At 38.8% G+C, this 24,790-nt stretch overlaps 1 protein-coding gene across 2 annotated transcripts; it reads left to right on the plus strand.

Moving 5' to 3' along the window:
• Positions 1 to 6,152: 6,152 nt before the first annotated feature.
• COMMD6 (COMM domain containing 6) lies at positions 6,153 to 22,914 on the plus strand. Of its 2 annotated transcripts, none has more exons than XM_036079735.2 (3): positions 6,153 to 6,285; positions 18,932 to 19,084; positions 22,597 to 22,914. In XM_036079735.2, exons 1-3 carry the CDS (start codon positions 6,244 to 6,246, stop codon positions 22,645 to 22,647), a joined length of 246 nt encoding a protein of 81 aa, XP_035935628.1. In that variant the 5' UTR covers positions 6,153 to 6,243; the 3' UTR covers positions 22,648 to 22,914. The 2 variants fall into 2 exon arrangements, with proteins under 2 accessions (XP_035935628.1, XP_035935629.1); XM_036079736.2 differs by lacking the exon at positions 6,153 to 6,285 and adding an exon at positions 18,367 to 18,505.
• The last annotated feature ends 1,876 nt before the right edge of the window (positions 22,915 to 24,790 follow it).

Here is a 24,790-nt window from a genome sequence, read left to right on the forward strand (position 1 = left end):
CATACAAACACACACACAATCACTCATATTCTTGAATAGCCTGGAGTACAAGTAGAACATTCAGTTAGCACAAGGAAGCTGAGAAGGATTTCAGCACGTATTCTGGGAGTTCTGAATCCCTCTGGAGTTCTCTGAAATTAGACTGTAGACTGTAAATTAAAACCAGAGTTTGAGGTTTTCCCTATTGGTTATGTTGCCAAACACTCTTGAACTTAATTTTCTTTTTTTTAAAAGATTTATTTATTCATTTGAGAGAGCATGAGCGGTGGGGGGGGGGGGGGGGGCCTTGGGGGGGAGGTGCAGGGGGAGAGGAAGAGGGAGAATCCCAAGCAGACTCCTCCTGAATGCAGAGCCCAACGTGGGGCTCTATCTCGTGACCCTGAGATCATGACCTGAGCCGAAATCAAGAGTTGGATGCTCAACCCACTGAGCCACCTAGGCGACCCTTGAACTTTAGTTTTCTCATCTTTAAAATGGGGACAATGTATGACAAAGATCACTTATATGCTTCTTTTGCAGATTGAATATTATGATGGTTATAATAGGAACCAGTATTTATTGAGCACTTACCATCTTCAGGAACTTTGCTATGTGCTTTATATATGTGATCTCATTTAACCTTTAATAAAAACCTTCTAAGTCAAATATGAATAGCCTCATTTTTACAGATTAGAAAGCTGTTGTTCAGGAAGACCACCTTTACTGAAGTCACACACCTGAGTGGTAGAGGACAGATTTAGATGTGACTCTCAAGCCTCCAGAACTGTCTTAATTTCCTATTGCTGCTGGAACAAATTACCACAAACTTTGTGGTTTAAAACAACATAAATTTGTTATCTTATAGTCTGAAGGTCAGAAGTCCAAAATGGGTCCTCCTGGGCTAAAATCAAGGTGTTAGCTGGGCTCTTGCATGAGAGAATCCGTGTCCGTTCCTTTTCCAGCTTCTGGGAGCTGCCTGCGTTCCTTGGCTCTTGTCCTCTACCACTGACACTTTCTCTCTGACCCTAACTCTTCTTTCACCAACTTCCACATATCAGGACCCTTGTGATTACACTGGGCCCACCTCAGTAATCCAGGAACATCTTCTTATTTTAAGGTTCTGGGATTAGCAAACTTAATTCCATTTGTAAATTGAATCCTTCCTTGTTATATAACATACTATATTCATAAATTCTGGGGTTTTGGAAGTGAATATTTGTGAAACTAATTAAACAAGGAGGCCATTCGACTGGGATGGCTCTACTGCTGTGCTGGCCTCTGTGAAGTAAACCAAAATCTACGCCTGTAAAGGCCTCAAGGTTACAAGGTCAAAACACTAAGGACAATCAAATCACACACAGCCAACGAGGCTTTGAGCCATAGCCAATCAATATCTTCCTTACTTTGCTTCCACCATTTCTCTATGAAATCTCTTCTTGAGCTCCTGTCAGTGCAGTGTTCCTACCATTTCTGGTTTGGCACTGCCTGATAGGAATCGATTTTTTTGTTCCAATAAACTCTTAAAAATTTTTAACAGGCCTGAGTTTACCTTTTAACACATCTTTGGGGGGCCATTATTTTGCCTACCACATCCACTGATTGTATAGTATAGTACAGAGTTAGTAAATGTATTTAGTGGATATCTATTGTTTTTGTTCCTTCAGTATCTTTTCATCTAAGTTTTTTGGCATCATCCTCACCTCTGTCTCCTGTAGAGTACATCTTCTTATCCTTTTTGTTGCTAGTGACTGCCAATTACACAATTCTACCTCTTGTGGCCACAATAGGGGGCAGAGGGAAAAAATAGTAATGCATCACCCTAGACCCAGTATTGGTCCGAGGGGTGGGCATACAACCCAAATAGTCAAATCAGAGTCCTTGTTTAAGAATTGAGATGGAAGGGGTGCCTGGGTGGCTCAGTCAGTTAAGTTTCTTTCTTTCTTTTTTTTTTTTTAAAGATTTTATTTATTTATTTGACAGAGAGAGAGACAGTGAGAGAAGGAACACAAGCAGGGGGAGTGGGAGAGGGAGAAGCAGGCTTCCCGCTGAGCAGGGAGCCTGATGTAGGGCTGGATCCCAGGACCCTGGGATCATGACCTGAGCCGAAGGCAGATGCTTAATGACTGAGCCACCCAGGCGCCCCAGTCAGTTAAGTTTCTGACTCTTGGTTTTAGCTCAAGTCATGATCCTTTTTCCTTTGTTCCCTTTAACTATGGCCAGGAGCTCAACCCTAATCTCCAAGGGTGGGGCTGCAGACTCCTATGAGGGTCTCTCTTAAGGCAGTACTGCTAGTGATCAGCCCTCCCCAACGGGGGCCTTTGAGGAAGCCCAGTAAGGCATTTCCCCTACCCAACTTTTCCTTGAGTAGTCATGGCCATTCACAGTGGGATGGGACTGATTCAGGGTAGGTGCATGTATTTGCCAAATGTAAACCCTCACCCGACCACCACCATCTTCCTTATCTATCCATCAAATTAACTCACCTTACCAGTCCCTTCTCAATAATTGGTTCCAGCTAGACAAAATATCTTACACATCTATAAATATACAAATTTTATTCTTCCAGAGGAGCTGTTTTTTTAATATTCTTTAATCTATATCTTATATCTTTAGGAATCAGCTCATTTATTTCCTGAATGTCCCCATAACACCCTAGACTTGGGTAGGTGCCCTACCTCTGTGCTCACATAGCACTATTTGCTTTCCTTTAACACATTCTAGTGTAACTTTGTTGCCAAAAGATGAGCTCCTTCAGGGATTTTCAACTGTGCTTTACCCATTTCCATATTACTGGAGCCTGGCACATAGTAGGCCCTCGATAAAAGAAAAAGCCCCCCAGTGTGGGGCTCTGCATGCTGGAGATTCTTCCCCCCCCTTCTCTCTCCCCCTCTGTGCCCCCACACCCCCGCATGCACATGCACGTGTGTGTGCTCTCTCTCTAAAATAAAATAAATAAAATCTTAAAAAAAAAAGAATTGAGATGGAAGAGCAGCTTCCTCTCTCCCTTTGGATCATGAGCCACAGGCTATGACTTCAGCGATGCTAGTGGTCATATATCTATGGGCAGGTACCCTCTTCTACAAGATATGGAGAAACCTAAGAGAATAAGCCAACAGACAAACTGAACGTCTGAACGTCAGACCACAGTTGATAAACAGCGATTGGGCCCTTTTACTATTAAAATCTCACAATTCTGTGAGATTCCTGCAGTTGGCTCCACCCCTACATTTCAGAGGCCACCCCTGTGAGAGGATGATTTGGCTATTTTGCTCAGGCTACTTTGAGCTGGCTTAATATCATGTGACACAGAAGAGCCCTAAAATAAAAGCTTAGACTGAAGTACTACTTGCTTCATGTGTGTCAATTTTGTTTTCTTCATTACACTGTAACTCTTGTGAGGTCAGAGTTCATGCCATGGTTTGGAGACATCCTCTACACATCTGTCAGTGCTAGATTTGTTTGTTTAAGAGCTCCAAAAAATGTTTTCTTATTTATATGTCCTACTTACATGTAATCACAAAAAAATAAATATAAATAAAACAAGTTATACAGCTTTAATTTTAGCATTTTTTTACTCTATTCATAAAATCTGTGTTTTCCAAGTCTGAAGCTTGCATAACTTCTGATCTTTAATATGATGGAGGTCTTAAAAATAAACAGTTGATCATATGTGCTTGTGAAGTGTCAGGAGCACAAGAACAAGATTAATAATTGGCAGAGATTGGCCTAAACACTACTGACATTTTACTCTCCCCAAATTTTATCAATAGATTTTTGAAAAGGGACACTAATGTTTAAAAAAACAGCAGTTTTAAAAGGAATGTGTGGCTCAGTTGGTTAAGCGTCTGCCTTTGGCTCAAGTCATAATGCCAGGGTCCTGGGATTGAGCCCCACACGGGGCTCCCTGCTCAGTGGGAAGCCTGCTTCTCCCTGTCCCGCTCCCCCCGTGCTTGTGCACTCTCTGTCAAATAAATAAATTTTTAAAATCTTTAAAAACAATTAAATGTATGAAAAATACAGAAAAACACAAAAATTAACTTTTTAATATATGTCATCTTTTCACCTTTTGGCAACATTTTTATGTAATTAAGGTGTGTGTGTGTGTGTGTGTGTGTGTGTGTGTGTGTGTATGCAGCCCTCCATGGAGCATAATCTCTTGGCAACCAAGAGCTTCAGAGAAATACTCCCTAACAAATGGAATTGACACACCAGTGGGATGCATCACAGTGTTCTATCTTTCCAGACTTTCTTTCATAGGAAAGAAATCACTGGATTAATTCAGGGACTATGTTCCCAAGTCAGTTAGTACTTTTAATTATGTCCAATAACCTTGAGTCAGTGGCTTTTTGGCACAGATTCCCAGTGTTACATGCCAGGCACAATTCTAGAGGTTTTGCATGCATTAACTAATGTAATCCTCCAACAATCCTATGAGGTTGTTCGCTGTAGGCAGAATTTTAAAGATGCTCCTCCCCCTAAGAGTCTCATCCACTGATTATTCAATCAAGTACTAATCTGGGTACTTATCTGAAAAGATTTTGCAGATATAATTAAGATTATGGACCTTAAGACATAGAGATTATCCTGGATTATCTGAGTATGCTCAATATGATGATTTGAGGCCTTAAGAACAGAACTTTCTCAAGTTGGAGTCAGAGATTGGTGAAAGAAGACAGCAGAGGAGAGATGATGTAGAAGGGGAGGTCAGAGTGATTCAAAGTTTGAGGAGGACTTGACCTATTAATGGCTTTGAAGATGAAGAGCGCCACAAGCCAAGGAATGCTGATGTCCTCTAGACACAGAAAACCCCACATCCAAAAGCCAGCAAGTAAGTGGGACCTGCATAGAACTGAGTTCTGGCAACAAGTGGAAAACAGATCCTCCCCCAGAGCCCCCGGTAAAGAACCAATGTAGTCCCAAGGACTCTTCATCAGTGCAGTTCTAGATTTGAAGAGATTGAGCAGAAACGATAACAATTCAACGGGTAGTTCTTGATTAGATTCTAGCAGTGGGTAAGATAGGAAACAGTTTTAAAGAATATTGTTGAGGGGCACCTGGGTGGCTCAGTCGTTGGGCGTTTGCCTTTGGCTCGGGTCATGATCCCAGGATTCTGGGATCGAGCCCCGCATTGGGCTCCCTACTCAGCGGTAAGCCTGCTTCTCCCTCTCCCTCTGCAGCTCCCCCTGCTTGTGCTTTTATATATATATATATATATATATATATATATATATATATATAAATTTTATAAATTTTATAAATTTATATATTTTATATATATATATTTTATATATATATATAAAAGAATATTGTTGGGACCACTGGAGAAAATTGAATTTGTCCCACGTGTTAGATCATAGTATTTTGTCAATGTTAAATCTCCTGAGTCCGTGGTGGTAGTACTGTGATGACTTAGTTAATTGCTTTGTTTTTAGGCGCTATATGCTCAAGTATTTAGAGATGAGGTGCCCTTATTACCGTGTATGTACCTAGAGGTAAAGCAAATGGATAAAATGTTAAGTTGATGAATCTAGATGAAGGATAAACGGATGTTCATTGAACCACTTTTGCAACTTTTCTCCAAAAAATTTCAAGTTTTCAAAATAAAAAGTTGGCGAGAAAAAAATCGCTTTAGCTACTGTGTAGAACGGATGCGAGAAGCGTAGGGGGAAAGAAGGAAGACCAGATGAGAAGGTATCCCCGTACGTCAGGTTGAGAGCTGGAGTAGGTCAGTGGCAGCTTGATAAAGAAAAGCATCCCCACCCCACCAGCAGCTGGGCCAGTGAAGTAAATCCGAGTGACAAAAGCTAATCATATAGTTTCCAATTGGCATCTCCCTGTCCAAAGACTTCGACGGCGAAAGAGTGTGGTCGTCCAGCTGTTTTTTAAACTTCGGGATCAATTGTGCGGCCGCCGGTTTGCGAGCGCGCAGAAAGCGCTTGGGGGGGAGGGGGGACGGGGCAGACGGGAAGAGTCCACGTCTACAGGTCAGAAGGGTTCCTTAAGTTAATCTGTCCTTCCCTTCACAAGGTATCTCCAAAATCTTCGGACCTTTTCCCCACAGAAATGTCCCTGTTGCTGAGTATCTCCTTGAAACTGATGTTTAATTGACACTAAGAGTGAGTTACACAAATACGTTTGTCTCCGCTCCCCCCACTTCCGCTGCGTGCGCCAGGCCGCGAGGGGGCGGGAGGAGGAAGCGGAAGTGTTGGCGGCCGGGGGACAGTCCACCTGATCAATCGGGGGTCCGAGCCCTAGACGCTTGCGATGGAGGGCTGCAGCGAGCCGCGACTGGATGCTAAGTCCGAGGTAAGTCCTGGCCTGAGAGGAGCCGGGGCATCGGGGCTCTGGAGCTACAGAGATCTTTCCCTAAATCGTGTTTTCTGCCTTCATTTCAGGTCACCAACCAGGTGAGTGAATGGCCGCCCCGCCCTCAGCCAGCGTCCGCTGGGCAAGCGGCGGGCGGTAGCACCTGGCCCGCCCCCTGCCGCTGGCGCGGGGGGACGATGCCCCCGTGAGCCTTGCCCAGCAGTCCCCCCAGTCCGAGGCCTGTGTCTGCGAGTCTGTGACGTTCATCCCGCCACCCTGCACTGCTCCCTCCGCTGTGCACCTGCCACAGTAGCTGCTGCCGTTGTAATTTAAGCTCCTCCACCCACTGCAGCCCAAAGAGTACCGAGCAATTCTTGTTCTTGGTGACCGTTTTTCCAAAGCTAGGTACACGGTATTTTAGAATGTGATACAGAAAGACAAGAAATTGTTAAAATCTACAAAGATAGCACTGCAAACATTTTCTTGGCCTTTAATCGAGGTATTTTGAAGATGGAAAGTATACCTCTTTAATTTTCAATGTCTACACTTTTTATGCCAGAAAAAAGAATTTGAATTTTTAAGTATATCTTATGCCTCCTTGTTCTAAGTGTTCCTTATTTTTATTCTGAAACAAAGAATACATGATATGTTAATTAAAAAAAAATAAATAAAGAATAACTTATTTTTAGAAAAAAATTTAACACATTTCCCAGAAGAAGAGTACGAAAACTAGAGCATTGTAGGTCAGGAGTTTCCCAGGCCCAAACAAAATATAAGAAAGGGTTGAGATAAGAAATAAGGGGAGTACGATGGCAGAGAGACGTCTATTGGCTGCTCTCTGTCATCTTTCTCCAGCAGCTGCTGCTTTTCAGGATTCCTGGGAGGTAGGGGAACTCAGATTAACCAACCCCCTTATCTGGCTTTGCTCAGAGTTACTGAGTTATTGCACTTTGATTCAATCTTTCATAAGTCATTTTATCAACTTACACTAAATTTTACGTTTTTTGAGTAAGATATCCGGAAACTGAATTACGTTGATTATAGACTTTTAAAAATTGAACCTCTTTTGGGGGGGCGGTGGTGTTTAAAACAACACAGATTTATTATCTGAGTTCTGGAGGTTGGAAGTCCAAAGTTAGTTTTGTGGGGCTAAAATCAAAGTGTTGGCCAGGATGTGTTCCTTCTGGAAGCGCTAGGGGAGATTTTATTTCCTTTTCTTTTCCAGCTTGTAGAGGCTGTCTGTGTTCCTTGGCTTGTGGTCTCTACTTTCTTCGAAGCACAGCATTCCAACCTTTGCTTCCATCATCACATCATCACTTCTTGTTCTATTACCATCACCACAATGCTTTCTCTGACTCTGAAACTTTGCCTCCTCATAAGGACCCATATTATGTTGGGCCTATTTGGATAATTCAGGAAAAATCTCTCAACCTCAAGATCCTTAATTTAGTTGTATCTACAAAGTCTGTTTTGTCATATAAAAGAACATATTCACAAAATTTGGGGGTTGGAATGTGGACATTTGGTCAGGCGAAGGGGGAGCTGTTTTCAGCCTACTTCTCATTCCTTCCGTGGAATCATTGACAGGTTATAGGATTGTTTACAAAGAAGCCAAGGCAAAACAAAACAAAACACCAGGATAACTTACAAACATTAGAATGTATGAAACTTTAGCAAGGTGATTCATTCAATTGTTTATCTAATTTGACACAGAGCTGAAAAACATTTTTATAAAAGACATCATTTACAACATAAATTATAAAGGTACCTTGCAATCAATCTAACAAAAGATGTTTAAAGCCTTTATGAAGAAAGTGATAATGAGTGCTAGACATCCAGTTTCTAGTCTGGCATGTTAGGAGCTTGGAATATGGAAGACATCACTTCATCATAAAAACAAAAAGCTGAACAAACTGAAGAATTAACAGCTCTTGGATCCATCAGAGAAGTGAGGTCCTAAGGCAGATTTCTACCCCCAAATTGGAGAGACAGAGGTGAATACAGAGAATTACAACTTACCAGAATAGAAATGTGTGGAAACCAGTGCCAGGGTAGGAAAACCTAAAGTATAATTGATAAAGTGCTTAGAGGCAATTCTGAGAGTGAAAATCTCAAGAACCTAGTCATTGGGGGAGCAGGGGTAGGAAACACCCTCACACTTTCATGAGTTTTACCTCCAGGAACTCCTAAATTGAACATTTTTATTCATAGTTCATGATGCAGTTTTAAATGCACTGATAGAAGAAAATGATTATTCAAGAATATTGTTGAGGGAAAAAAATCCATTACCCAATTATACGTCATTTATGTTTGTAGTATGCACCAGATAAAACTAATATTTAGGCTTGAGCTATAACACCTTCTCTCTTTGTTTAGGTATTTCTCACCAGTGTATGAATTAGCCAGGTTAATTGGGACTGTAGGTCCAGTGAGAGTTCATGACCCGCCATACTATCCATCAGCATACTGACTGTTCTCCCCACCTTTAAAATATACTCTAAATTCATCTTCCCTACCACCTAAGTGCAACCCTCCATCCTCTTGCCTAGACTACTTTGCAGTAGGCTCCCAATTGGGTCTCCTTGCTTTCCTTGTTAAACTTAATGCCCTATCCAGCAATTTGGATGAGCCTTTTGCAGTCTTAAGTTAGACCATGTCTTTTTGCTCATAGACTTTTTTAAGTGATTCCTGTCACACTAGGAAAAAGTCTTACATAGACCATGACCCGCAAGGCCATTCAAAAACTGATTCCTCATCTCTTACTACTCTTTTAGTTCATGCCAGTCCAGCTACATGGGCATCATTGTTGTTCCCTGTTCATGTCAGGCATGCTTCTACCTCTGTCCAGAATGTTCTTTTTTCCAGAGGTCCATGTGGCTTTTCCCTTTCCTTTATTCTGTTCCCTTTCTACTCAAAAGCCACTCCTCAAAGAAGTCTCTCCCAGGTTCTGCCTAAATAGCCTTCCTGGTCACTCGCTCTCTTACTCTGCATTTTTTTTTTTTTTCTTTTTACAGTTTTTGTATTTATTTGTTTATTGTCTTGTCTTCCCCACTAGATGGCAAGGTCCTGAGGTCAGGAACTTTGTTTTATTCTTTTTTATATCCCCAGTGGCTAGAACATAGTATTCTTTAGTAAATTCTTACTGGATATTGGAGCATATTGTAACTTGTCCATAGCCACATGGTTAAAAGGTAGGGGAACTGAGATTCAAATCAGGTGGTCTGACTTCAGAACTTGAGCTTGTTACTTTGAACAAATCATAGTGCTATATTACCCAGCACCAGAGGTCTCAGATTATCCATTACTACACAGCTCTAATACTTATAATCATTGTTTCGAAGTAGTTTATGATTTTCTTTTGGATGTCTAATTAGAACGCTTCATCATAGATGAATGATTATTCCTACTGCTGCCACTTTTATTGCTTTCCTTGCCAGTTTTATGGTATAAATCAAAAGTAAGATGTTCTGTTAACACTCAATTCTCGTGCCATTTTCCCTCTTCCTATATATGAGACATAGTGACTTAAACTTGTACATTTTATATAGTGGTTCATAAATGTATAACTGTTTTTGTTCTTCTGTGTACATGTGTTGGATGTATGAACTGCCCTCAAAGAGTTTACAGTCTAGTGGATGTGGAGGTGGGAGACAAATCCACCTATACAAGGCAGAATGTTCTAGGTGGTAGGGTGTAAGAAATGACGTGAATATTCATAGAAAGTTTGAGTAAACTAGGAAAGACTTCACAGAGCAAGTAGAATTTTTTTTTTTAAAGATTTTATTTATTTATTTGACAGAGAGAGACAGCGAGAGAGGGAATACTAGCAGGAGGAGTGGGAGGGAGAAGCAGGCTTCCTGCTGAGCAGGGAGCCTGATGCGGGGCTCGATGCCAGGACCCTGGGGTCATGACCTGAGCCGAAGGCAGATGCTTAACCGACTGAGCCACCCAGGCGCCCAGAGCAAGTAGATTTTGAGAGGAATTTTAAGTAGATGTTTGAGAATTATATTGCAAGTGGAATGAGCAGTATGAGCAAAGGTATAAAGGCTGAATGCAAATTTAAAAAAGGGATGCAGTCCTATTTGAGGACGAGTGGGAAAACGGGGACTGTACTGGAAGATAACTCAAGTACTTGGTAACTAGCTCATGAGGCAGTAAACTTTACAAGTTTTGACCTGTAATAACCAAATATTAGATTTGGTTAATCTATAAACAGTATTTAGAGACCATAGTCTGGATTGGAGCCAACAAGGACCTAGGGAAGAAACTAATTAGGAGGCTGCAGTAAAATTTAAGGCAAGATAAAAAAACAAAACCAAAACCAAAACTATTTGTGTAGGTTTGTAGCAATGAGATTGGGAAGAAGGGAATAAATCTTGGCATTGGCTAAAATAAAATCTTGAATGCCTACCAATTGTTAACGTATTTTGAGAAAAATCAAAGTTGACCAACGTTTCAAACCCGTTTAAGGGGAATGGGGGTCATCAGTAGAAATGAAATGAGAATGAAAACATTTTTTTTTTAAGATTTTATTTATTTATTTATTTATTTAAAGGTTTTTATTTATTTATTTGACAGAGAGACACAGCGAGAGAGGGAACACAAGCAGGGGGAGTGGGAGAGGGAGAAGCAGGCTTCCCACGGAGCAGGGATCCCAATGCAGGGCTCGATCCCAGGACCCTGGGATCATGACCTGAGCCGAAGGCAGACGCTTAACGACTGAGCCACCTAGGCGCCCCAGATTTTATTTATTTATTTGACAGAGAGAGAGACACACAGCGAGAGCGGGAACACAAGCGGGGGCAGTGGGACAGGGAGAAGCAGGCTCCCCGCAAAGCAGGGAGCCCGATGCAGGGCTCGATCCTAGGACCCTGGGATCATGACCTGAGCTGAAGGCAGACGCTTAACGACTGAGCCACCCAGGCGCCCTGAGGATGAAAAACATTTTTGAGGAAAAATGATATATGTCTGGTGTTGGAGGGCATATGTACTATGAATTTATTAGTAGTGAATGTGTTTAATGGGAAAGGCTTTATTTTTCTGTATTATTTGTACTGGAGGTATTAACATCTCTCAGAGGTAACAGGTTACACAAACCAAATCTGAAATATCTTTTAGTTGTTTTTGCTAAGATTTCTAGAAACTAATATATTTCAGATTAAAGAAGTTATGAGAATACATTTTGATGTCATATATTAAATTTATTGACAAAGTTATTTTCAGCCAGTTATGTTTGCCCCACTTTAGTTATCTATTGCTGTGTAATAAACTACCCAAAACTTAGTGACTTGAAATAACAGTTTAATGATCTTTCAGGACATCAGGCTTAGCTAGGTGGTAGCTTCTACTCCCTATCATCTAGGAGCCTGATTGGGCCAGAAACCCAGAGGGCTCACCTACATGGCTGGTGATGACATTGGCTAAGAGCTCAGCTAGAGCTGATAATTGGAGTGACTTGGTTCTTCTCCCTACATGGCTGTTCACCTTAAGGTAGCTGGGTTTCAAGACGGAGAGTCCCAAGAGCCAGCATTCCATAAAGAAGGAGGCAGACAAGTTCTCCTAAGGCCTAGGCTCAAGGATTCCAGAAAGCCTCTTCTGCCATATTCTGCTGGTCAAAGTAATCACAGAGACAGCTCAGAATGGTGCAGAGGGAAAATAAGCTCCACTTAATGTGAGGAGTGACATGTATGTACAGGAGGGGTGACACTAATTGTTTGAAGCTATCTTTGGAGACCAGTTACCACATGCTCCAGAAGTTCCAAACATATTAGTTCAACAAATATTTATTTGAACATTCACTTTGTACCACATATTGTTGTAGTAGATTCAGTAGTAAATTGGATAATGCTCTTAGGAAGTTTGCATTTCCTTGGGGAGACAGGTAATAAGTAAACTTGATAATTTCAGATAATGATGAGTGCTGTTGAGAAAATTAAAAAGCAGAGTATGGATAAAGGTATCAGTAAACAAGATGAGGAAGGCTAATGACTTAGCAAATGTTGTATACTTGAACTAGAGTAATAGGAATTCTCAAGTAGAAATTTGCTAATAATTCATGCCTTAATTTCCATGTATAAACACAGAGTGTAGCATAGCACTGTCCGATAGAACTTTCTGTGATGGTGGAAATGTTCTATGTTGGCACTGTCCGGTGTGGTAACACTAGCCAGATGTAACTGTTGAGCACTTGATATGTGACTAGTGCAACTGAGGAAGTGAAATTTTTTATTTTATTAATTTAAATACTCATATTTGGGTTATGGCTACTGTATTGGACAGCTCGGTTCTAGCATGTAGAAGATGATATTCTCATGCCATCCTAGACCTATTTACTTTCTTGACCTACTAGAACTTAATTTAATTCCAAGTAGTAATGTTGCAGCTAGGTATAATGAAAACTGCATAGAATATGGAATCAGAAAGATTAGGGTTGGGATAGCAGCTATACTAGTTTTGTATCCTTGGGTGAGTTATTTGATCAGTCTTTTCCTCATAGTTACTTTTGAGAGAGGTTAATGTGTGCAGAATACTTAACATTCCTTCCATTGGCAGACTTTCATTTTAAAAAGGAGAGAACATAAAAGTAGGGATTTTATGACTCTAGCTATAAAAATTACATACAAAGACTAGAAATAAGAAAATAGTTTTTAGGATGGAGTAGTGCATGATTGTTTTTCTAATATATGTTGTATTTTGAAAAAATTAATATTAAACTGAAATGGCCTTTATCAGTATTTTTCTTTATAGTTTTTATATGATGTCTTTATGTTAATAACTGCAGCTACCATATCAATTTTTTAAAAGATTTTATTTATTTGAGAGAGAGAGAGAGAGTGTGTGTGTGGCGCATGAGTGGGGGAAGGGGCACAGGGAGAGGGAGGAACAAACTCCCGGCTGAGTATGGAGCTGGACATGGGGCTCTATCCCAGGACCCTGAGATCAAGACCTGAGCTGAAGTCAGACACTCAACCAACTGAGCCACCCAGGCACCCCCAGATCAATTAAATTTTTAGTCACACTAAAGTGACTATAGCTAATTTCTTTGTTTACCTTTTAATATATATTTGTTTTGAGGTTATTTTTCTTATTTGTATTCATTATTTTAAAAGATTTTATTTATTTGTTTGCCAGAGAATGAGAGAGAGAGAGAGAGGCAAGCAGAGGGAGAAACAGGCTCCCCGCTGAGCAAGGAGCCCAACACAGGACTCAATCCCAGGACTCTGGGATTATGACCTGAGCTGAAGGCAGACACTTAACCGACTGAGCCACCCAGGTGTCCCTCTTTGTATTCATTTTACTTTGGGATGTTTTTATATTTTTTCACTACTAGTTTTTTTTTCTTTGTACATTTTCCTTTTTAAATCATTTTCTTAACTCTACAATAGTTGAGAGGCTTTATTATTCTATCCCTTTTTTTGTTTTTTAAAGATTTTATTTATTTATTTGACAGAGAGAGACACAGCGAGAGAGGGAACACAAAAAGGGGGAGTGGGAGAGGGAGAAGCTGGCTTCCTGCTGAGCAGGGAGCCTGATGCAGTGCTGGATCCCAGGACGCTGGGATCATGACCTGAGCCGAAGGCAGACGCTTAACGACTGAGCCACCCAGGCGCCCCTATTATTCCATTCTTAATATCCTCCATAATGATAAGTGTGCTCTGTTCTGATTTTTCTCTTTTATTCTTTTCTTGTTAAAATCTCCAATGCAGTTAATTAATTCCTATTTAAGGCTAAACCACATTTATTAGAAAATTTGCTTTTAATTTGCATTTAAATGTTCTGTTTTAGAATCATAAACTGAATCCCAGCTTTCTTTTACTCATGAGTACTCATTTTGCACAGTGAGTGTCTGGATGGTAGCTCTCCTTATTTCCTCACCTGACAGTTTCACCATTGTAATTTGTCAGTGGATTCCAACATTGTGTTCCTTAATTGATTTTCTGTTTGAAATGTTCTAAATAATCCAGAGTTTTATTTCAGACTCAGAGTCAAGTAAGTAATGATTTTCTCTACCATTTTCCTGTAGACAGTAAAGCATCAAGAAATTGTGCAGGCTGAATTAGTTTAAGAAGTGCTCTGAATTAAATTTTTGGATATCACCATTGATCTGATATAAAAACTATATCTCTAATCACGAACTCCCTTAGATTCTGTTATTGGATTTTTAGCCACTTATTGAACATTCCTATTTAAGTATCCTCTATCCCCACTTGATAATACCTTTGGACTTAAAATATATAAAGTCTGATTGGTAACATGATATCAACATTCTCCCTGTCATCTGTACTCAGATTTTCATAGTTGTCTTTGATCTCCCATAATTGTGAAGAAAAACATCAGGGCCTGCTGATTCATTCTTTAAGGATCAGCTTAATCCTACTAGTTACTACCTTAGTTCAGGCACTTAAAACTTCATACCTGGATTATTGTATTCTGCTGCCACCAGATGAATATTTTTTAATCAGTACTTTCATATCCTTACCTTTACTGAAAAAAATTCAGTGAGTTCCCATTGCATACAGGAAAAGTTTAAGTGACTTAACATATTTTCCATAAGATAAAGTATATGGGAATACTTTGAAAACCTCTGAAAACTGACAATTTGAAAAGAATTATTGGCTTCTTCATCTCTTTTTTCAGTTTTATCTTCCATACTTCCTTACAGGAGCCATCTACTTTAACACAGTTAAATGCTCTCTTACACCAGATATTGACTCTCTCCATCTCTAGTTGGTTCAGCTTAATATTTATTAAACACTTATTCTTTGTTAGGTGTATATTTCTGGAATATATAAAGAAGACACATTTTCTTCTCAATTTCAGTTCTGTTTAGTCTTCAAAACTGAGCTGAAAGCTTATGCTCTCTGTAAAGCATTCCTTTGATTACTGTAGCCTATGATAAGTTTTTCCTTTCAACCAGAAATATGGTTTGTAAGGGCGCCTGGGTGGCTCAGTCGTTAAGCGTCTGCCTTCGGCTCAGGTCATGATCCCAGGGTCCTGGGATTGAGCCTCGCATCAGGCTCCCTGCTCGGCGGGAAGCCTGCTTCTCCATCTCCCACTCCCCCTGCTTGTGTTCCCTCTCTCGCTGTGTCTCTCTCTGTCAAATAAATAAATAGAATCTTTAAAAAAAAAAAAAAGAAATATGGTTTGTATTCACTGATTTATATTCACTCCCCCCACCTGATACTTACAAGATAACATATGCAAAAAAAGTACATTACCGTGGACAGCTTAATGAAAAATTTTAAAGCGAACACCTTTGTAACCACAATCAAGTTCAAGAAATGGAGTATTACTGGTGCCCCAGAAGCCCACCACATGCCCTTCCCCAATCAAACCTCTCCCTTCTCTCCTTCCTAGAGGTAATGATCCTTTTGTGATAATGACATTCTTGCCTCTATGTATAGTTCTTCCACCTGTGTATGCAGCCTTAAACAATATTGTATTTCCTGTTTCTCAAGTTTAAGTGAATGGAATCACATAACTTTTGACTTGTTTCTTTCAACGTTTTGGTGTTAAGTGTAGCTGAAGTTCATTGCTGTACATATTTATCTAACGACTGATGAACATTTGGGTGGTTTCAGTTTAGGGCTATTATGAATATAGCTACTTTGCTTTGCAGAAGCTTTCAGTTTAATGTAGTCCCACTTGTTTACTTTTGCTTTTGTTGCTTTTGCTTTTGGTGTCAGATTCAAAAAATCATCACCAAGATTTCTATATCAAGGAACTTACTGCCTACATTTTCTTCTTGGAGTTTTATGGTTTCAGGTCTTACTTTCAAGTCGTTAATCCATTTTGAGGAAATTTTTGTGTATGGTATAATATAGTGGTCAAGTTTCCTTCTTTTGCATGTGGCTGTTCAGTTTTCCCAATATTATTTGTTGAAGATACTGTCCTTTCACCACTGTCTTTCTGGCCTCCCTGTCATATATTAATTGACGACATATGCATGGGTTTATTTTTGGGCTCTCTATTATGTTCCATTAATCTATGTGTCTCTTTTCATGCCAGTGCTATACTTTTAAAATTATTATAGCTTTGTAATATAGTTTGAAACCAGAGAGCATGATGTCTCCAGCTTTGTTCTTTCTCAGAATTTCCTTTGGCCATTTGGGGTCTTCTCTGGTTTCATACTTATTTTAGGATTTTTTTCTATTTCTGTGAAAAATATCTTTGGAATTTTGATAGGGATTGCATTGAATCTGTAGATTGCTCTGAGTAGTATGGACAATATTTTAATAACATTAATTCTTCCAATCCATGAGCACAGGATATCTTTCCATTTATTTGTGTCTCCAATTTTTTAAAAGACTTTATTTATTTATTAGAGAGAGAGAGAGAGAGAGCGCGCGCATGAATAGGGGGAGGGGCAGAAGGAGAGGTGGGAGGGGGAGAAGCAGACTCCCTGCTGTGCAGGGAGCCCCCCGCAGATCTAGATCCTAGGGTCTTGGGATCGTTACCTGAGCTGAAATCAAGAGTCAGACGCTTGACTGACTGAGCCACCCAGGTGCCCCTCTATTTTCTTGAGGTGTAAAGTTAGCTTGTTGAGACCTTTCTTGTTTCTTGAGGTAAGCATTTATTGCTGTGAACTTCCATCTGAGAACTGCTTTTGCGATCCCATAAATTTTGGCATATTAAATTTTCATTTTTCTTTGTCTCAGGTATTTTTTAAATTTCTCTTTTGATTTCTTCTTTGACCCATTGATTATTCAGTAGCATGTTGTTATGTCTCCACATATTTGTGAATTTTCTAGGTTTTTTCCCTTGTAATGAATGTCTAGTTTCATACTACTGTGGTCAGAAAAGATGCTTGATAGGATTTCGGTCCTCTTAAATTAAGACTTTCTTTGTCCTAACAAATGATATGTCTTAGCAAATGTTCCATGTGCACTTGGGAAGATGTGTATTGTGTTGCTTTTGGATGGAATGTTCTGTAAATATCTGTTAAGTCCCATCTGTTCTAACATGTTGTTTAAGGCTGATGTTTCCTTATTGATTTTCTGTCAGGATGTTCTATCCATTGATGTAAGAGGGGTATTAAAGTCTTCTAGTATCATTGTACTGCTGTCTCTTTCTTCCTCTGGGTCTGTTAATATTTGCTTTGTCTATTTAGGTGCTCCTATGTTGGGTGCATAAATATTTACACGTTATATCTTCTTGTTGGATTGAGCCCTTTTTCATTATGTAACTTGCTTTTTTGTTTCTTACTACAGTCGTCGTTTTAAAGTCTATTTTGTCCGACAATAAGTGTAGTTACCCCAGCTTTCTTTGGTTTCCGTTTGCGTGGAATATCTTTTTCCATCCCTTCATTTTTAGTCTATTTGCCTTCTTACTTTGAGAGCTTGTCTCCTGTAGGCAGTATATAGATGAGTCTTGTTTATAAAAGATCCCAAGTTTTATAAAAAGAGGTTTATGAATAAGCAAAGCTTTTTGCCCTATCAGCATTAATTTGATAGCAAAAAGTATCAATCAACAAGTATTTTTTGTGAGTGCCTGCTGTGTACCATTTACTTGTTTAAGCTTTGAAAACAAGAAACAAAATTCCTCCACTCACCGTCTTATGTTTTTTAGTCAGTGTTAAGAGCTGCATTTATCCAATCCTGTTTTATGCCCCAGAACACTGAGCAATCATTGACAGAAATTCGATTAAAAGTATTAAGGTAGGTGCACCTGGGTGGCTCAGTCATTGGGCGTCTGCCTTCGGCTCAGGTCGTGATCCCAGGGTCCTGGGATTGAGCCCCGCATCGGGCTCCCTGCTCCGTGGGAGACCTGCTTCTCCCTCTCCCACTCCCCTGCTTGTGTTCCCTCTCTCGCTGTGTCTCTCTCTGTCAAATAAGTAAAATCTGTAAAAAAAAAAAAAAAAAAGTATTAAGGCAGCCAGTAGTCAATAAGCATGTAATCCTTGGAGCCAAACGAACTTTGGTTTCAGTTCTGATCACAGAAATGTGTGACCTTGCACACTTTATCTAAGCTCTCTGAAATTCAGTTTGTCATCTGCAAAATGGAAATAATAGCCCATAATGTTATGATGATTCAGTGAGGCATTTAATACATGTAAACTACCTAGCACATCACCTGACAGGTGTTCATCATCAACAGTGATGAAATCTAAAACCACCTTATCACCCAGTGCTTATGCTCGTGTAAGGCTGCAGGTGGAGGACCATGGTGAGAGAGGAAACTGGAATGATTCCCATGTGGGTCCCAGCCACATATGAAGATGGTATGTAACTCATCTTCCATTTTAGGATTTCGGGTTGTGGAATGGGGACAGGAGAGTGAGGTGAGAGAGGCCACAAAGCATTTGTAGTCCCCTTAAATGCAGGAGTAAAATGGAGGGAAAACCAGCAATTTTACCACATCTTCCTTCTACTTCCATTATACATCTGGTGAAGATGGGTGTGTGTGTGTGTGTTTTACTATTGTAATTATGACAGTGTTGTTTTCCAACTCTGTTTACATCCCGTAGTGCCTCTCTCCATTTTTATTTGATTATGGTTCCCCTAGCAATGTTAAAATGAAGATATTTTCTTTTATTGTGACTGGCATTGAAACTAAAAGTTCAATGTGAGAGCAGTAAAATTGAATAAATAACTGCATTCATGACAATATTATTACCAATGTATTGTTCTGTAACGTTTCATTACAGCTTGTAGATTTTCAGTGGAAGCTGGGTATGGCCGTGAGCTCGGACAGTTGCAGGTCTCTTAAGGATCCTTATGTTGCCGTGCTGCTGAAAGTGGCAGATCATTCAGGCCAAGTAAAGAACAAGTCCTTTGAAATGACAATTCCACAATTTCAGGTTTGTGATTTCACTCATTCAGTTGTAGTTCATTGTTCTGTAATTGCTACTTAAATATGTATAAAATCTTTCTTAAGGGAAACTTTTAATTGTTTTTATTTATACACAAAAGATCTGAATTTGTTTTCTTTGGGAATTTGATACATTTCAATATTTTCAATATAATGCTGAATTGGTGTACTGTCATATTTGATTACTTTCACAGTACTCCCCTTCTGTGAATATATTTACGACATTTTCATCTTCTCTGGCAGGATATTTACTTTGCATTTAACTATTTTACTCTTATTCTTTTTAGGCTTAATATTCAGGAATGATAAGCTAAATGAATCTTATCTTTGAACAGTGGTCTTGACCCTCAATTTTCTGATTAATAATGTTTATAAAATGCTGATCAGAGTAACAGTACGTGATGGTAGTTTTATCAATTAGAGATTTGAATAACTCAGTGGTTTATATGTAGAGTCCTCTTATACTATCATTTCTACCTCTTTTCTGTAAGCAAGGAAGAAAAAAGGTTGAGTGAAAAATTAGATTTTCTTTTAAAGGTACATTCAAGGAAAATGTTTTTATCATTGACTACTTTAACTGGCCTTAGAGTTTTGTTTTTGTTTGTTTTGATTGCTTTGGTGAGTGAATACTTAAGAATCCTCACAATAGTTAGTACTCTAAGAAGAGTAAAGTACTCTAAAAAACAACCAACCAACCAAGTAAATGCAATGGAAATATAGTAAGAATTCTTTGTAAAACTAACTAAAAATCTATTGGTCCTAGGTTTACCTTTTAAGAAAAGCCTCTTATATACCTCTTTAAGATACTTTTGATTTCTTCTTTTACAGACTACACTCTTCCCCTAGCATTATTGAGGTATAGTTGACAAAAATTGTATGTATTTCAGGTATATGATGTGATGTTTTGATTGAGAAATGATTGAGATTGAGAAATGATTACCACAATCAAGTTAATTAACATACCCACTACCTTATATGGCTACCTTTTTTATGTATCTGTGTGGTAAAAACACTTGAGATCTACTCTCTTAGCAAATTTTAAGTACACAATACATTATTATTAACTATAGTCACCATACTATACATTAGGTCTCCAGAACTTACACATCTTAAAACTGAGTTTGTACCTTTGACCAACATCTCATTTCTCTTACTCCCCAGCCCTGGTAACCACTGTCTACTCTTTTGTTACTATGAGTTCTACATTTTATCTATCTGTGTCTGGCTTATTTCATTTAGCATAATATCCTCCTAGTTCATTCATGTTGTCAAAAATATCAGATTTCTTTCTTTTTAAGGATGAATAGTATTCTATTGTGTGTATATATGTGTACACACACATACACACACCACATTTTTTAATGCATCCATCTGTCAATACACAGTTATGTTCTTTCCATACCTTAGCTACTGTGAGTAATGCTGCAAAGAACATGGAGTATAGATACCTCTTGAGGTAGTGATTTTATTTTCTTTGGATATATACCCAGAAGTGGGATTGCTGGATCATATGGTAGTTCTGTTTTACAAATTACATTTTAAGGGTTTTTGTTCCCTTTGATTTCTTTCTTTTAAAAGATACCGCTGCTTTCGAACAAAAACCCATGATCACAGATTCAACATTATTAATGCTAATTAGCGTCCTGGAAAGAATTAAGTCTTGGCTAAAAGGAAATATAGTATATTATGATATGTGAATAGCCTTCAACTGAATATAAGGACCAAGTCAACTTAAAAAAAAATACAGATTTCATTCCTTTATATTGTGAATTATATTCACAATCTTGGCCCAGTTCTTATTTTTCTGTATAGCATTCATGCTCTCTGATTCCACCTCTAAGAATTTTTTTTCCTATAGGAAAAGAATCACAAGTGGGACAAATCTTTTAAAGATTGTTTTTACATGTCTTTTAACCAGGAACAGAGCCTTTTAGTTACATTGCAGGACTGAGAGCATAGCAACATTTTTTGAGCTTTTATTTTTTTTTAAAGATTTTATTTATTTATTTGACAGAGAGACAGCGAGAGAGGGAACACAAGCAGGGGGAGTGGGAGAGGGAGAAGCAGGCCTCCCGCCGAGCAGGGAGCCGGATGCGGGGCTTGATCCCAGGACCCTGGGATCATGACCTGAGCCGAAGGCAGACGCTCAACGACTGAGCCACCCAGGCGCCCCGAGCTTTTAATTTATATCTTTCTTGTAGCTGAAATTTTGACTGTCAGTATATAGCTTCATTCCATTAATGAATTTACATATAAACTAAAACGAAATATATATACTCTTAAGTAGCAAAATAGAGAATTAAGACCACATAAGAAGGAAAATGCAAATATGTAAATCATTAGAGAGTATTCTAATTACTGGGGTTAAGTTTCAAATTTGCCTCCTAGCTTCCCGGCAGGTAGAGAAGAAAGGAAAACAGAATTTGTTTGCTTCCTCTCTGAAGAGATTTTGGGAGATGGAAAAAAAAAAGATGACTTTTATAGGAGAACAACCATACCAGCTTAATTTTTAAATGAAAGGGAAATATGCTTCTACCATATAAGCCATTTTCAGTGTTGGGTCTTTCTTATTGTAACTAAACCCATATCTTAAAGAAGACAGCGCCTATCACCCTGAGAAACAGTCTTTCACTAGATTTAAAGTGGTTTGAAGCCTGGAAACTGAACTTTTTATTTTTATATTTTTAAAGATTTTATTTATTTATTTGACAGAGAGAGACATAGCAAGAGAGGGAATACAAGCAGGGGGACTGGGAGAGGGAGAAACAGGCTTCCCGCTGAGCAGGGAGCCCGATGGAGGGCTTGATCCCAGGACCCTGGGATCATGACCTGAGCTGAAGGCAGACGCTTAACGACTGAGCCACCCAGGCGCCCCTGAACTTTTTTTTTTTTAAAGAGCTGCATGCTGTGGGTGTCTGGGTGGCTCAGTTGCTTGAGCATCTTACTCTTGATTTCTGCTCAGGCCATGATATCAGAGTCGTGAGATTGAGCCCCGCATCGGGCTTTGCGCTCAGCACGGTCTGCTTGTCCCTCTGCCTTCCCCTGTGCCCCTCCACCTGCTCTCCCTCTCTAAAATGAATAAATGAATAAATAAATAAATAAATAAATAAATAAATAAGATCTTAAAAAAAAAAAAAAAGAGTTGCACGCTCTACCAGCTCTACCAACTAAACCAGCCAGGCGCCCCCCTTCCCCAAACTCATTTTTGTTTTTACCTTCATTGCCTAGTACAGTGTTGGGTATTTAATAAAAGAACTTTCTTTTGTGCTTTTAAAAATTTTAGTTATGAGCTAATTATCCAACTCTACAATGGTATTGTCCTTGTGGTACCAAATTGCACCTGTTTGTTTTTTTTATAACTTTCCCATAATAATAGTTAGTGATATAAACTTGAACAAATTTAATATGTCATATGGCCTTTAGTGGTCAAGTATAAGTAAAAGAACTACTTACATATCCTCGAAAAGCTAAGTTAATATTATTTTTCCTTTTTCTCTCCAGAATTTCTACAGACAGTTCAAGGAAATTGCTGCAGTTATTGAAACTGTGTGAAAACTGATTACTTGGTTGATAAATTACTACCATCATTCTAAAATCATGGACTTCACTTTCTGTAACAAAACTGTATAAGGATCAATTGATATTTATTGAATGAAAATTGTTTTTTTGTTTTTCCATTTTTTAATAATAAAAAATCAGACAAACAAGAATTAGATAGTGGTGATCAATGCAAAACTTTGTGAATGTACTAAAAGCTGCTGAATTGAACACTCTAAAGGGTGAACTCTGTGTTATGTAAATTATATCAATAAAAAATCAGGGGCGCCTGGGTGGCTCAGATGGTTAAGCGTCTGCCTTCGGCTCAGGTCATGATCCCAGTGTCCTGGGATCGAGTCCCGCATCGGGCTCCCTGCTCCTTGGGAACCTGCTTCTCCCTCTGCCTCTCTCTCTCTCTCTCTGTCTCTCATGAATAAATAAATAAAATCTTTAAAAAAAAAAAAAAAAAAAAAATTATATCAATAAAAAATCAAATGAATGATTGATATTGAAGGCAATACAAGTTTATGTATTAGACCAATAATTTTAAAACTTACTAATAATTGTACCCATTTTATAAACAAAATCTTTTATGGAGTCCTATATATAAACTATATATAAATTTAAAAAGTAGCATTTGATTACAATAACATTACAAATTCAATTTTCTAATCTCATTTATCATAACAGCAATCAGTGAGAAGACTGAGCCTACTCCTTCTCGAGCATTTAGATCAGGTTAGGACTGATCATTGCTGCCTTATATTAACTAAGCACTTAGTTGTTTCTGTTATTAACATTTATAGGAAGTTCAGATACATGCACGGATATAGAACAGTAAGGTTTATTTTGAGTTCTATATATAACTGAGTTAACTTGGTAGCACAAATTATTGTTAGATGATTTTCATTGAATTTAAATTTATAAACCAGTTATTAAACTATTTTATAAAGCCAAGCAAAGGACACTGTATGGCATTGCTTAGGAATAAACAAATAGATCACTGGAATAGACTAGGTGGCCTAGAAATAGATCCAGCCATTTGGGACATGGATGGTATTTCAGTTGGGTGGGAAAATGTGATTTATTTAATAAATTATACTAGCACTCATGACATATGCCAAAGTAAATTCCAGATGGATTAATGCCTTTAAATATAAAAATTTTAAAAAGTAGTCTGTAAAAAGTTTTACAGAATATTTATGTTCACTAAGGCTTAGGCAGACAGCAGTTCCAAAGCTATAACATACAACATAGATACACTTGAAATACGAGAATTAAAAAATTATATGTGGGAAAAAAAACCGGGCCATTAAATACAAAAGACAAATGCTAGGTGGATGTATAAGTTAGTTCTTGGTCTGGAAAAAAATTGCTTTAAATATTTCAAGTAGGAAGAGATTTTATACAAGAAGTGAGATGCTCACTAACCTACCAGACTGAAGGAAAAAGTCAATAGAAATTACTGCTGGCTTTTAGAAATCCAGTGGTGCAGGGTCAGGGAAAACCACAGCCAATAATCTCTGCATGATGCAGGACATACCTGGAAGCCACCGTGCGTGCCATTTCTGCCATCTGTCAACGTGTGTAATGAAATAAAGGCTCCTCGCTTTCTTGGCCCTTCTAATTTCACAGCAAGAATGCCTCTTATTGGTGGAAGTTAAACCAGGACCCTGTTGACAGAATCTGGTCAATTCAGTTTCTAGTCTTCTAGCACTTAGAGAGGAGATTGCGAAAAGCAAGAATGGTGCTGAGTATTCTTACTCTGCTGACAGAAATAGGAGTTCTTATGGTCCTTATGCAAAGTGATGACACATAATATAGAAATTTCATAGTCCAGAAATGTCAGTCCGGAAATAAATCCTTTGAAATAAAGTTACCAGTACGTAAAGATATTTGGCAAAATTGGTTGAATGTCATCCATTTCCTCTGTTTGGGCCCACAGGAAGACTGCATTTTCCAGCCTCCCTTGCAGTTAGGTAAGGACCTCATGATTGGGTTGTAGCCAATGGAATCAGGGCAGAACTGTCCTAAGCCACATCCAGTTTTCGTCATAAATCCTTCTCATCTTCCGGCCAATAGACATACGAGAAAATGCTCAAAATCATTAGTCATCAGGGAAATGTAAATCAAAATCACAATGAGGTATCACCTTACA

Source organism: Halichoerus grypus, chromosome 4, assembly GCF_964656455.1.
Source record: "Halichoerus grypus chromosome 4, mHalGry1.hap1.1, whole genome shotgun sequence".
Taxonomy (NCBI): domain Eukaryota; kingdom Metazoa; phylum Chordata; class Mammalia; order Carnivora; family Phocidae; genus Halichoerus; species Halichoerus grypus.

Excerpts from the sequence above, each read along its gene's own strand:
- COMMD6 (XM_036079735.2), top strand. The coding sequence starts at position 6,244 with ATGGAGGGCTGCAGCGAGCCGCGACTGGATGCTAAGTCCGAG. Across the intron at positions 6,286-18,931 it reads GACTGGATGCTAAGTCCGAG|CTTGTAGATTTTCAGTGGAA; the intron begins GTAAGTCCTGGC and ends GTTTCATTACAG. Across the intron at positions 19,085-22,596 it reads TGACAATTCCACAATTTCAG|AATTTCTACAGACAGTTCAA; the intron begins GTTTGTGATTTC and ends TTTTCTCTCCAG.